This window comes from Cricetulus griseus, chromosome 2, assembly GCF_003668045.3.
Source record: "Cricetulus griseus strain 17A/GY chromosome 2, alternate assembly CriGri-PICRH-1.0, whole genome shotgun sequence".
Classification (NCBI taxonomy): Eukaryota; Metazoa; Chordata; class Mammalia; order Rodentia; family Cricetidae; genus Cricetulus; species Cricetulus griseus.
The window spans coordinates 445,335,149-445,349,349 of record NC_048595.1 but is presented as its reverse complement, the minus strand read 5'-3'; the positions used below and the strand labels follow the sequence as shown (position 1 = coordinate 445,349,349).

The 14,201-nt window shown below is 51.8% G+C and overlaps 1 protein-coding gene across 1 annotated transcript; it reads left to right on the top strand.

The window, feature by feature from the left end:
- Positions 1-465: 465 nt before the first annotated feature.
- Pdcd1 (programmed cell death 1) lies at positions 466-12,931 on the top strand. The gene is made up of 5 exons (XM_027396097.2): positions 466-541; positions 10,518-10,877; positions 11,174-11,335; positions 12,143-12,177; positions 12,698-12,931. The coding sequence occupies exons 1-5, from the start codon at positions 466-468 to the stop codon at positions 12,929-12,931; spliced, it is 867 nt and encodes a 288-aa protein (XP_027251898.1).
- The last annotated feature ends 1,270 nt before the right edge of the window (positions 12,932-14,201 follow it).

Below are 14,201 nucleotides of genomic sequence, written 5' to 3'. Positions count from 1 at the left end.
AGCCAGGGAGGACACCCATCCTCCAAAGGGATGAGAGTCTGGCCCTGATCTCAGGCTCCCTAAACCCCAGGAACTAAGGATCAGCATATAGTGAAGGGAAAGGACCCACACTGCCCACAAAAGGGGCCTGAAGTGGAGAAGACCCCATGGTGGGGCAGGAGGCAAGAGCAACTGGTTTTTGCTCCTCTCTCCAACCCCCTCATCTCTCACTAGTCCCTACCTGCTCCTCCCGGGCATCTTTCCTTCCCACTCCCCTCCCCCGTCCATGCCCCTCCCCCACCCCTTTGCCTAGTCTCCCACCTCTGTGGAGGTGGAGGAAGAGGGGGCGGGAGCCAAGAACAGGTCTCCTCCCTCCAACATAACCCAGGACAGTTTCCTTTCCGCTGACAACTCTGCCTGAGCAGCCGAGGAGAAGGCGGCTACAGCTGCTGCGGTTGAAGGAGGCACAGCCAGGGGGCTCTGGGCATGTGGGTCCCGCAGGTGCCCTGGCCACTCACTTGGGCTGTGCTGCAGTTGAGCTGGCATGCAGGGTGGCTTCTAGGTATGTGGCTCCTAGGGACATGGGATCGGGGTTGGTGGCTGGGTCAAGGCTTGAAGAATCCGTCGTCATCCTCTGTCCCTGTCACTGGATGAAAGGAACCTTGAACACTGAGGGCGCCGGTGCCCCTGGTTGCCCAGACTGGCTTCTCTTTGAGCTCTCGGTGGGTTTTACAGGTGGAGTGCCTTCCAGGGCTCAGAATCCACTCCCCGCTTTCTTTCAGGTAGGCTGAACATTTGTTCAATCTCAGCCGATCCTTTATGTCCCTCTTGGTGGAGCAATGGCGGGCCTGGCCAGAGCTCTGGCCTTGGCCTCTGTGGTCCTGCTTCCAGATTCTGCCAGGCGAGGGTGTCCTTGTCCTCCCCCGAGTTTTCTATAGTTAGGGACATCCCTACATGAGGCCTGCCTTACACACTGGATAGACGCCTGGCGATTTCAGGCCGAGGGTATAACCAGCTGTGTGTCCTCACCGGCTTCAGGGCTCCCTGTGCAGCCATCTCTGGAACACCTCAGTCTGCACACTCCTGGCCTCATAGCATCCATGGTGCACTCTTGGGAGGGTGAGATCGAGGGGTACTGCAATCCTGGTCAAATTCCTCACAGAGAAAACTCCACCTCACCCCGCTGTACCCCGGGACTGAGCCTGTCTTCACTGGGAACCCAGGACTAGGGGAAAAGTCACCTAGCTCCTGGGTCAGGGCTACTCCTGACGAGCATAGGAGAGAGACCCAGACAAGCCTGTACCCTGCGCTGCCCTAGGACATGTTTTACCTGTAATGATGTCCCCTTGCTCATATGATGCCCAGTCACCTTGACCCCAGCCTCTTCACTCTGTGAGAGCTGGGCGGGACTGGGAGCTAAGTGCTCATCATTGTAGCCCTCTCCATGTTTCAGGCCAAGGTTGGTTGGGAGGCTGGGATGCTTTCTCTCCATGCTGGCCCCTGGTGGGGTAGCCTCTGGGTTGCTGTCAGGACTGATGAGGAAGTAGACCTGACCATGGGAGACGATCCAAGGCCCTATGGATGAAAGATGTCCCTTGAGGGAACCTAGACCTGACCATGGGAGACGATCCAAGGCCCTATGTATGAAAAGTGTCCCTTGAGGGAACCTAGACATGACCATGGGAGACGATCTAAGGCCCTATGGATGAAAGATGTCCCTTGAGGGAACCTAGGACAGGAAGCAAATGGAGAAAGATCATGTGTCATCGGAGAGAAGGACCTGAGACAGAAAGGGGACTTTGACTCACTCGGGTGACATGGCACACTGGGCATGTCCCCAAACGCAACTTCATGACGAAGTATGGAAAGACGGGTGTATTTATGCAGGCCTGCTCTAGATGGTGTCTGGCAAGTGTCCTGAAGCTGGCATGACTCTCCCCCCAACTGAACACTTCACATGGCCACTTGGCAGCACCGGACCTTGAGTCCAGGACATTTCTTCCTTCCGGATTGCCTGGCTTTCTTTATTCCAGTCATTTCCATAGATAGCCCCTCTCATGCTTACTAGTCTCCAACCTCAACAATGGCTGCCTAGCAACTAAGGTGAGGAAAACTCAGGCTTGGCAATGGACCATCGTGTATCTGTTCTAAAGGCAGGCATAGTGGAGCTTGCCCATCGAAAGTTCAAAGCCAGCCTGGACTGCCTTGCTAGCAGACCCTTTCAGAAAAAGCCGTAAGTTCGTCAGTAAAGCTGTTGGTGAGCATGGTGACCTTTGGTGAGCCTCTCAGTCTCTTTGCCATTTTCTCGCCTACATTTTTTCTTTTGTTCTTTCATTTTTCCATTTTATTATTTTATCTTTTGTGTATATGTGTTTTGCCTGAATGTCTGTGCATTACGTGTGCTCCAGAAGAAGGCATTTGCTTCCCTGGAGATGGAGTTACATATGGTTGTGAGCTGCCTCGTGGGTGCTGGGAATTGAATCGGGGTCCAGTGGAAGAACAGCCCGAGCTTTTAACAGCTGAGGCATCTCTCCAGCCTCTTGCCTATAATCTGGGGGAAACAATTGTTGCCTCATGGGTCATGAGATTTACTCAGACTACTTATGAAAACTGCCAAACTCAACCTAAGACACATTTCTACATTTCTTCTTCCTCCTCCTCCTCCTCCTCTTCTTTTTCTTTGTTTTGTTTTTTTGAGGCAGGGTTTCCCTCTTTAACTTTTGGAGCCTGTCTTGCCACTCACTCTGTAGACCAGGCTGACCTCAAACTCACAGAGATCTGCCTGCCACTGCCTCCTGAGTGCACCACTACCACCCGGCTAAAACACATTTCTTAAAGTCAGACTTGCTTTTTCAAAGCTATAGTTCTGAAAAGTAATCACATAAATATAAGTACATACACATCTGCGTATATAACTTATTAAGTCCATTTAGCTTTGCTCATATGTGCATACATTCAGGCTTGACCACTTGGGATTAGACAACCTTCATAGGAGTTTGTCTTTGGGCAACTGATTCTCTGTCTCTCAATAGCCATTAACCTCCTGTAGTTCTTCAGATGGGGAAAGGACCATGTGGAATTCCCTCTGTTCACATCTGTGCGGCAAATGCTGTTATAATTATGCTAGTCTTGTGTTCAGTCTGGTTGAAAGGCATTTTCCCTGTCGTGTCTAGGGAACACTCTCTATCAACAGGTATAACAGACCTCCAGCTTTTACAAGCCTTTCACACTCTTCTGAGCTTTTCCCTGAGCCTTAGGTTTAGGGTTTGAGCTCCAAATGTATCAGCTGGAATTATCACTTACTCTCCGCATTTTGAACAGTTGGGTATCTCTGTAATCACCTCCTTATGTTGCAAAAGAGACTGCTTTGATAAGGGGTGAGAGTTTGTGGGTGTAAGGGTAGATATTTAGAAAATTGTTATAGATAGATGATAGATGATGGATGGATAGGGGTGTGTGTGTGTGTGTGTGTGTGTGATATTAGTTTAGAATACTGACCTTGTTTTGAGGCAGCTTCTCATCAGATTGCCCAGCACCAATTTCCCAGGTGCTGAGGTCACCAGCACACAACCTCACCTGGCTGGACCACTGTCACCAAGTACCACAGCTAGTGGAGAGAGGAGTTAGGAAGTACTGTCTCAGGCTCAGGACCTTAAATTGGAACTCAAGATAGGGGGCTCTTCAGTCCCTGTGGGCCACTATGTTCCAGGTCTCCCTCCTGCCTCTGAATTTCCCAGCAACCTTTGGGTTCCTGGGTACCCAGACACCTCCCCTTTTACCTCCATGCATCAGTCAGTGTCCGTAATTCCCTTTCTACATAGACACTAGTCCCACTAGCAGAGACATGCCCTACTCTCAGGTGACCTTATCTTAATTAATCCCAGAGCTAGCCACTACTTCGAGCAAAGTTCTATCCCAAGGTGCTGGAATGAAGATGCCAGAATGAGTCTAGAAACAGTTCATCCCCATCTCCCATCTCCTCGCATCACGGCATCAGCAGCAGATGTTACAAAACCCTTCACCCTCATCCCAGGGCGTCCCCTGGAGACGTATTCCCACCTAGATGCCGCTGGAGCTCTGTTTCTGGCTGGCTTGCCAATCCCTGGCTGGGGCCCTTGTGGGTGACCTGCTTTTGGCTGAGTGTCTGCAGGTCCTCTGCCTCCCTTTTGGCTTAGTTAGCCTGTGCCCTTAGCAGCTTAGGCAAGAAAGGGGGAGTGTCATCTGAGACATCACACATCTACTGGAAACCGCAGTCCTGATGCCTGGTGCCCTTCCGGGATCCTCACACTGGGGACATTCCTCCAGGTGGAAATTGGGGATACAGTCTATTTGTAATGAATCAGGAGACCCCTGTCACCCACCTGACCATGCTTTCATTATCCCAGATGAGTCTTGTCTAAATAAGGTATGGTTTGCTTCTGTGTGGTTATGATTTGGCCTCAGCCTACAGGAGCTGGTGGTCTGCAGTGAGCTTGCCGTGTGACCTCCAGGCTCAGGCTCAGGCGTGCTAACCACGACATGCTACTCACCCATCAACTCACCTCTGTACATGAATCCAAGAGCAAGCTCAGGGAAATCACGAAGACCCCTGTCACCTCCAATGTATACCTTCTATGCAGATCTTGGCACAGGCTAAGGAGACCAGGAAGGCTCCCTGGAGGAGATAGCCTAGCTTAGTCCCCTTTCTGTTGTTCAAACAGCACACCACAGACTGGGTGATTTGTGAAGAACAAGGTTTAATCATCTCAGGGCTCCTAAGCTGGGCATCTGAGGCCAAGGTGTGGCCTCCAGTGAGTCCTTCCTGCCAGTGGGAAGACTGCAGAGTCCCAGAGTAGTTCCAGAAACCCTAGAAAAGGACAGATGGAGCAAATGCTGTTTTACAGCCCAGCCTCTCCCTAGACAGCACACAACGGTCTTTGACACCCAGTTCCCTCCAGAGCTCCCCCTTTCCAGTGTCACTAATCTATGCCTTTGGGGTTAGTGTTCTGGGGACAGACATTCACTGATGGCATGATTGTGGGCTAAGTCGGACAGGAGTGGGGTTGAAGAGCAGAAGGCTAACTTTCCAACATTTGGCACTCCTACACTGCGTCCCCAGGAGCAGGAGTCCTAGTAGGATAGGTTGGGCTGGGGAAAGGAGCCCTTTACATTATATTCTGGTCTCACACCTCACTAGGTTGGAGGACAAGGGGTGAGTTCAACTAGGCTAGCTCTGGGTGCATCCCCAAAAAGGGTCCCAGACAGTTCTAGGTTCCCAGATGCTGGTTGGAGGCCCACAAGGTGAGACAAAAAGTGACCTAAACATGAAAAGGGGCCAAACCTCCTCATTGGCATGCACACTGCCAAGTGAAAGGCAGGCTCCTCAGTTGATTTTTACAAATAAAAGGAGTGTGTGTGCATGTGTGCGTGCATGCGTGTGTGTGTGTGTGTGTGTGTGTGTGTGTGTGTGTGTGTGTGTGTGCTCATCACTGTACATGCACATTACATGTGTGTGAACATATATGTGGAGGTCAGTGGTCAATATCTTACTCAATTGTTCTCCACCCTAATTTTTGAGGCAGGATCTCTCTCTGAACCGGAAGCTCACTGACTCAGCCAAATAAACTCACCAACAGGCTGCAAGGGTCCTCCTGTTCCTGCCTTTCCAGTCCCTGGGTTATAAGCATACGTGGCTACACCAGACTTAGATACTGTAAATCAATCTCCTCACATTTGCTTGGCAAACACTTGAGCCAACTCCATAGCCCTGGGTAACTTACATGGGTGTGGATGTGGGTGTCCTGGGTGCGCACACCTATGTGTGCATGTGTGATGGCCAGAGGAAGATACCCGGCTTTATTGCTCCAACCTTTGTGCAGATTCTACCCAGTAGTGAACAATCTGAGTCACCAATAATGCATCAGTGTCATGTTAAGGAAAGAAATTGACTCAGTTTTCCTTAGAGTCATCCAGCCAAGAGACAGTCCAGATCAGAATCTCTCCTTCAGGCTCCACATGTCTTTCTCCATCCATCTGTTGTGTGAGTCCGAACCTGTGCCTGCCTGAAGGCTGTCTTGTGAATCCGTGTCTGTGTCTTCTGTTCAGTGTGTGTGTCATAGCTGTCCGTGTTTGTGAGTGGTGTGGTGTTTGTCTATTGTATGAGCTGTGTGTGTGTGTGTGTGTGTGTGTGTGTGTGTGTGTGTGTCTGTCTGTCTGTCTGTCTGAGCTTGCTCTCTCTCTCTCTCCCTAACAAAGGACTTTGCTCTGTCTTTATTGCCCAGCATAAAAAGCATCACACAGGGGAGATAATGGGACACTTGACGGAAAATCTTTAACAGTGTTACAAGGGATTGAGTCACTGGCTCCAGCTGACTGACTGACCCAGATGATAAGCGCCATCATCAACCAATACCCACAAATGGATGCTTTCGACCTCTGTGACAGATGTTAGAACGTTGCTTTCCACTTCTGTATTTGCTGCTTTCAGCAAATGGTACACATGCATTGTCTGAGTCAGGGGCATGGAAGAGAATGTAACTTGAGATTGCGCTATGCATTGCTTAAACTGTAAAAGTTGATTACACGGGAAATCCAAGGCAAGTGAGGTTTATTGTTATGTTGTTCTCTTAAAGGCAGGTTAAAGTAGGGCTTGGTGGCACAAGGCTTTAACCCCACCTGTCGGGAGACAAAGGCAGGCAGATCTCTTGAGTTCAAGGGCAGTCCACTCTATAGACAGAGTGAGTTCCAGGATAGCTAAGGCTACCCAGAGAAATCCTGTCCTAAAAACCAAAAGAAAAAAATTTCAAAGGCAGGTTAAATAAACAGGCCGAGTACACAGTAGGGCAGCAGTCTTAAATCTTAAGTGACACCAGGGTATAGAATTACCTCTGGCTGTGAGGCCCAACACAATTGCCAGTCTCTTATAATGAAAGAGATATTTTCTCAAAGTATTGCATTGCCACAGACTTCATTCCCTTGAGTCAGTATCTTCCTCTAAAACTGGAGCTTGTGTTTTTTCTGCCATCAGTCTCCCAGATGCTCCTGTCTCTACCTCCTGTGATGCTGACATTGCAAACATATACTGCCACACCCGTCTTTCACATGGGTTCAGAGGACCCAAACTCTCAGCATCAAGTGTTCTTACTTGCTGTACCATCTCCCCAGCCCTCCCTCCTCCCTCCTGTGAAATTTCTAATTGTGCAAACACCATCAAAATAGTTTGATGGAACTCACAGTGCAAGGACTCAGGGCCATCCTCATCCTCTGTAGCCAGAAGTCAGTATTGGCACAGCCCCTCCAGACTCACCCACCACTCCTGGGTTAATCAGAAGTGTCTGCCTTTATTGCAGCAGGACAGTTCCTGCCTGTGATCTCAGCACCTAAGAAAAAGACGGAGAATTGTGAGTTCAAGGCCAGCCTCGGCTGTGTCGCCAGTTCCTGCCTTTAAAAGAGAAGCCGCCGTTATGTTTTAACCACAGTGACACTTCACTTTCATCTGCCTGTGTGCTCCCACAGCATGAAAGGCAGACTCACAAGTACTGCCTGGGGCCTCAGGATCTATCTCACTTTCTCAAGACTGCAGGAGATGTGCGGTGCTTGCCTGCCTAACTGCCATCACACGCAACAAGGTGCTCCCAACCCTCTCAGGGGCCTATTCACTCCTGGGTGGCATTTTACTCTGACCTGAATGCCTGTGGGTATTGTACTACCGCCTTGTGACCTCCAGAGGCATTCTCTTGCCAAACCCAGTCCCTCCCATACATCCCTAGAGCAGAACAGTGCCCCCTGTGAGCAAGTGCCCATCCTTGTCATCTGTAGCCCACCACCGGCACAATTGAAGGAAAGCACATGTCAGTTCAAGAAAAGAATTCCCAGGGGAGCAGAGGAGCAGAGGCTGTGGGGCCCAGAGCGGGCAGGGACTACTCTGAGGAGGGAGGAAGGGATATGGAAGCCACCAGGACCTAGACAGAGAAGGCCAAAGCCCTGGAATGGACGTAGGCAGAGACCCACAAGAGGACAGAGGTCTGGTGGCTCTGCCACCAAAAGAATAAATAGCAAAGAGTCAGAGAGAAGACAAGTCACTCAAATTGCCATGCATTTAGACACAGGACCAGGAAAGACTTGGAGCCAAACAACTGATGAGGCAAGGGGGCTCTGGAACCCATGGTCAAATGTCTACCCAACAACTCATCTGGGGCAACCTAGGGGCCAACCTTGAGAGGGAGGGTGGCAGGTGGTTCCCTGAGGACATTCCATAGTCCCAAAGCTTAGTGGATGGATCACATCAGAGGACAGGAGGTGATAACTGGACAGAGATGCCCGGTGTGTTCACTGCCCTTGGACAGGTGTGACAATCCTGCTCAGAACAAAGAAGGGACACTATGCCTTCTGGCTCTCTGGGGACTTTTCTGGTCCTCATGACCATGGAAAGTCTTGAGAATCTGTTTGGAGATGGGTGATTAAGTGCGGTTGTGGTGGTGGTTTTGGGGGATCAGGGTAATGCTGTAGAGACTGAAAGTTACCTAGAGTGCTTGGAAAGAGACCCCAGGTTTCTGGTTCCAAGGAGGGAGACCATAGACCAGACCACACTGACAGAGCCTAGAAAAGCAAAGGTGGGGAGATGCGTCACCTTTGCCAAATGTGAGTCTAGCCTTACTTTGATTGCTGGGGGCGCTCTTGAAAAGGACTTGTGTGTTTCTTGAGTGAATGTTTAACCAAGAGCTCCACTAACACTATGTATTGTGGCACGCTGGCTGTGTGTGGTCTGGACAGATCATCTCAAGCCAAAGTAAGGGTATACTGCATGGTGTTTGTGCTGCCTTTGAGGAGCGACAGAACCTTTGCTAAGATGGGGAGATCTCACGCTGGCCACCCCCAGCCTGGGCTTGGCCCCTCCGAGGATCGTGACACTGCGGGTCCTCCTGTCCCACACAGACCTACATGGACCCCTGCCTAGCACCATGGGGCTTAGGCTTCACCAACTGCCTGGGATCTAGAGGCCACGCCCACCCTCAAGTCCAAGTGGCACTAGATCATCAGCAGGGCCTGGCGTTGTTCTTCCATCCATCATCCATGCATAGCTGAGAACATCAAGGAGGGGAAATGTTAGTCCTGCTTCTTCCCAGGGCGGGCTATCTCAGGGCCTCGCTCTGCTGAAGTCTTCTCGCTCACTGCAGATAACTCGCCAAGTATGTCTGGCTCCCTTCTGAGCTAGAGGCGGCCGATTTCCTAAACCTTGTTTGCTGGCTGTTTTTCCATTCATCCTCTCTCCCTATGTGGCACTATTCTTTGCCTCTTACTCCTGCTCTCTCTGTGTCTTCTGAGGCTGTAACCTTAGCCGTGGCAGCACAGCCTCACTCTTTGTCACCCTGGGAGGGAACAGTGCCCAGTAAGGATAGTCAAATGCCCCTCATTGGAGATGGTTGCAGTGTTTGCGGTACAGTCCCCTGGGCCCTGTAATTGCATAGAATTACCTCACTATATGACTACTCAGTCTGTAAGAGGAGAGGGCAGAGAGCCAGAAAGGGTGCAGCTGGGGACATAACCTCTATAAGTTCCAGTTGCCAAATGACTGCAGAGGCCAGGGGCAAAGAGAGCTGGCAGCACAGCCAGACTTGAGGCCAGAGCGTCTTCAAGGGTGTCTCTGTGGCTGTTTCCTGTGTGCACATCAGTCTTCCCAGCAAGTGTGTGCTCACCAAGTCTGTCTTCCCTTGACCCTGGGGCTTCTGACTGGACCTGCGTACTCGGCTGTGGGTGCTGCTGCTGGCATCACAGAGTACAGAGCGAGGTTTATGTAAGTGTGCATGCATGCGGCGTGAAGCCTGTCAGTGAGATAGACATTTGCTGAGAAGAGCCTCAAGGCCCTGCATGATGTGTGGGGCATCCCAGGTCGTGTTTGTTTTGGGGAGTCCTGCACCATGGGACCTCTCCTTCTGTCCACTTCTGTCTTGAGGGACAATGACACAGCTGATCTTTGGAGGCTCCTGGCTGTGACCTCTGATATGGCTAGAAGATATGGCTGCCCTAGACTGCTACCCGGGGCAGCTCTGTCATGCTGGGTGGTCTCTCTGGGCCAGGACACAGCCTGGACCCCAAGTTTACTAAAGAATACACTACTTCCAAATTAGTTTTCATGGAAGTCCTTATACTTCCATTCCAGCATTCCACTGACCCTTCAAACAGAACTAAGCGAGCCAACCAGAAGGCTAGGGCTGTAACATGCAGGTCCGGCCTGGGACACATTGTGCAGGAGTGGGAAGGTAAAGACATGGGGGGATGGGGAATCCCAAATTCTCAAAGGATAGAAATAAGCATGCCAGATAAAAGCCTCCAGCCTCTGGGTTTAATTATGCTAAAGGACGAGCCCTGTTTCTTGGGGCTGGGGATCACATACCCACAGCCTGCAAGAAGCTACAGGTTCCTTGGCAGGGGAACTGCTTAGGACACTCTGACCTTGGGTGGGTCTGAGAGAACCATTTCTCTCTCCAGGGATTTCAGAAAATGATCAGAAAAGGTACTCGCACCCCGTTCCAACAGATCTTTGTTTTCCTCCGTCTCAGAGGTCTCCAGCGGGCCCTGGAGGCCCCTCACCTTCTCCCCAGCCTGGCTCACCGTGTCAGAGGGAGCAAATGCCACCTTCACCTGCAGTTTCTCCAACTGGTCCGAGGACCTTATGCTAAACTGGTACCGCCTGAGCCCCAGCAACCAGACTGAAAAACAGGCTGCCTTCTGCAAAGGGTTAAGCCAGCCTGTCCGGGACAGCCGCTTCCAGATCACACAGCTAGCCAATGGGCATGACTTCCACATGAACATCCTCGCCACGCGGCGCAATGACAGTGGCATCTACCTCTGTGGGGCCATCTCCCTGCCCCCCAAGACACAAATCAAGGAGAGCCCTGGAGCAGAGCTGGTGGTAACAGGTGCGGCTAGAAACGACTGAATAGAAGACCCCTCCTCCCTAGGGACCTGCTAGGTTCCCATCCGTGGGTCTGCCCAGCACCTTGAGGACCGTGTCCCCCCCCCATCCCCCGCCCTCTCTTTCTCTCTCTGGAAATCCTCAGGTGCCCCTTTATCATCAAGGGATGGTGGGGCCTATGGAAGTAGGGTGGGTGGCCAGTCACTGCCCATCCTAAGTGGGTTTGGAGCAGGCAGGATGGGTGCCCCCAAAGAGAATACTCTACGGTGTCCTAGAACTCTATCCTTTGTGGTCCTGTAGAGAGAATCCTGGAGACCTCCACAAGATACCCCAGCCCCTCACCCAGGCCAGCAAGCCAGTTTCAAGGCTTGGTCATTGGTATCATGAGTGTCCTAGTGGGTGTCCCTGTGTTGCTGCTGCTGGCCTGGGTCCTAGCTGCCTTCTGCTCAACAGGTGTGTCAGGTAAGGCTCGTGATAACTCTGCCCCTGTCCCACCAAAGTCAAAGCCTCAGACCGTGCAAACAGCCCCGCTGGCCATTCTCCACCCAATATGCTTCCTCCCAGCACTCTACCTCCTACTTTCCTCAGGGCTCCTGACTGTCGTGAAACCTTGTGGTCACCATACTTCACACATACTTTGACCATCAGAAGGGCCTGTGGTCACCAGAAGGGCCTATATCATCATACTTCCCACACACCCTGACCACTACAAGAGCCAGTGGCCACCCCAACCAGCCCCAGGCTGCTGGTTTTTTTTTTTTACTAAACAACTGGTGAAAGTTGCCATTTTCTATGGATGAAAGGAAGATCTAAGTCTGCCTTCAGGCTCCTGTCACAAAGGGACCATTCCTACTCTGCCATCTCTAGGAACCGCCTAGCTAAGTCTGGTCATCAGCCGGCAAAGAGGCCACACATAGTATCTGCTGCCTGCCTGCTATATGCTGCTGTGCTCCAGGGAACAAGGCAGCCGCCCCTATGGCAGGCTGGTAGTCCACAATTCGTCATGACCCAAGTGGGAACTCCCAGTTACTAAATGGGAAGGGCATGAGGGGGGGGAAAGCCTGATGCCAGCCCATAGTCTAGATCGCTTCAGGGCCTGAAACCTCTACTCCAAACACAGACACCTGTGTGTATTCATGCTTGCACACACACACACACACACACACACACACACATACACACACACACACACACACTGCCAAGACATCCCCTCCGCCAGGGAAGATGGCTCAGCAGCTGCCCTCTAATTCAGAGTGTGTTTCTCAACAGAGGCCAGACGAGCTAGAAGAAAGGAACAGCCTCTGGTGAGTCTGGGTCCCCTTTCTTGAATGATCCACCGCAGTCTGCCCCCAGGGCTTGGTGCAGACAGAGAGACTGTGAAGCTTAGGGGCTGCAGCCTGGAGAACGAAGCTCATACTTCCCTCCACGACCCTAGAGCCATATCCTGATGCTCTGTACACCAACTGACCCAGAGTGCATAGCCCTGTAATGTCCAGCACGGTCACTGCTTATTCTATTCTGGGCAGAGACCAATGTAAACATCACACTCTGGAATCCTAAACCTGCAAGAAGACCAGGGACCATTTAGAGGTAGAAACTGCACCAGAGCCAAGGGGCTGCACCCTGAATCTCAGAGAGGGCAGTGCAGAGCGAGAAGGGACAGCTGTTAGGTCCCAGCTTCAATGGCTGAGGTCTCTAAGAAGAACCCCAAATCCATCCACAGGTTGGAAACTCAGCATGGGGGGGGTTGAGATTATGGGATGCACACACCACCCCAACTGACTATACATACAATTCTTTCTTCTTCCTCCTGCTCCCTTGAAGAAGGGGGGCCCTTCAGCAGCACCTATCTTCAGTGTGGCCTACGAGGAGCTGGACTTCCAGGGGCGAGAGAAGACTCCAGAGCCCCCCACCCCCTGTATACACACAGAGTATGCCACCATCGTCTTCTCTGAAGGGCTGGGTGCCTCATCCTTGGGACGTAGGGGCTCAGCAGATGGTCCTCAGGGTCCCAGGCCTCCAAGGCATGAGGATGGACACTGCTCTTGGCCCCTTTGACCAGATGGCTCAGCCATTAGCTTCCTACAGACCCTCTGCAGAGAGCACCGGTCCATTCCTCCATCAAGAGGAGCGTGCAGGCTACAGTGCTGCAAAGGCTCCCAGGGTCTGAGCTATCTGGAGTGACAGCTGTCTGGAGTGACCAATTCCAACACATGTGTTGTTGAGTGACAGTTTTCTTAATGTGTACCACCAGCTGGGAGCAGCAGGCATTCCTGTTCCCTCAATTCAGAGTGCTGAGCTGGCCTGAGCCCAGGTCTCCTGAATCCTGCTGCTGGGTACCGCTAGAGGCTTGAGTCACTTTAGCCTATGGCCTCTGGGGACCCTGTGCCTAGAAAGATTAGAGACTGACTGGCATCCCCATGACAAGGAGCTCCAGGTACACAGTAGACACAGCACCTAAAGCTGCCGTTGAGAGGTATTCGGATGGAACATTCATAGATTGGGGGACCCAGAGACCCTGAACGAATCCCAAGACCTGGAGAGTTCCTAGCTTTAGGGGGCTGGGGAAGCATGAGTGCTCACCAGGCAAAGGTTCTGGGAGAGTCCCTGCTGTCCTGCCTGTCCAGCTCTTTCTACAGCAGAGAAACTGAGGCAATGAAGGGAAGCGTCCCACCCACACCTCCAGTGAGGCACTTAACTCTCGCTACTTTCCCCCTAGGGACAAAAAGACATGTCCCAGGTCAGCAGCAGCGAAGGGAAAGGGAAGACACAATTTTGACTTGTACCAACTGTGGCCATCTTGGGCAGTGATTCGGGTGTTGGGGGGGTCTATCCATTGGTCCTCTCCTGGAGTCCAGTTCTGACTCCCATTCACACTGTGGCCATGAGGTGAGCAAAGGATTTTAAGGGTCCCCTTGGCACTTAAGACAGTCAAGGTAGCAAGAGCCTAGCTGTCTGGTGGTCACCCAGATGGCCAGGGCTCAGGAGTCCCTTGCCTTTGGTTCTATTATAATTAAATGGTAACAAAAGCTTTAAGACGTTCTGTTCTGCTTCTGTGGTGTTGGGGCTGGTATGGTAAAGGAAGAGCTGCAGGGCCACGCCGAAGCTCCAGGTGAAGTAGGGAAGGTCACCGCCCTCTTCAGGCCCAGCCTGAGGCATTACTGAGATACACAGCCACTCCCTAGCCTCATCTCCGTTCACCAGTCTCACATTCATGTCACCGCCCAGGTATGAAGGATCTCAAACACAGAGGATGAGGAAAAGGCACACTCCCCACACCAGGCATTCTGAGGGGCCCACGGCTACAGACCCCAGCAGGAAGGTGCCC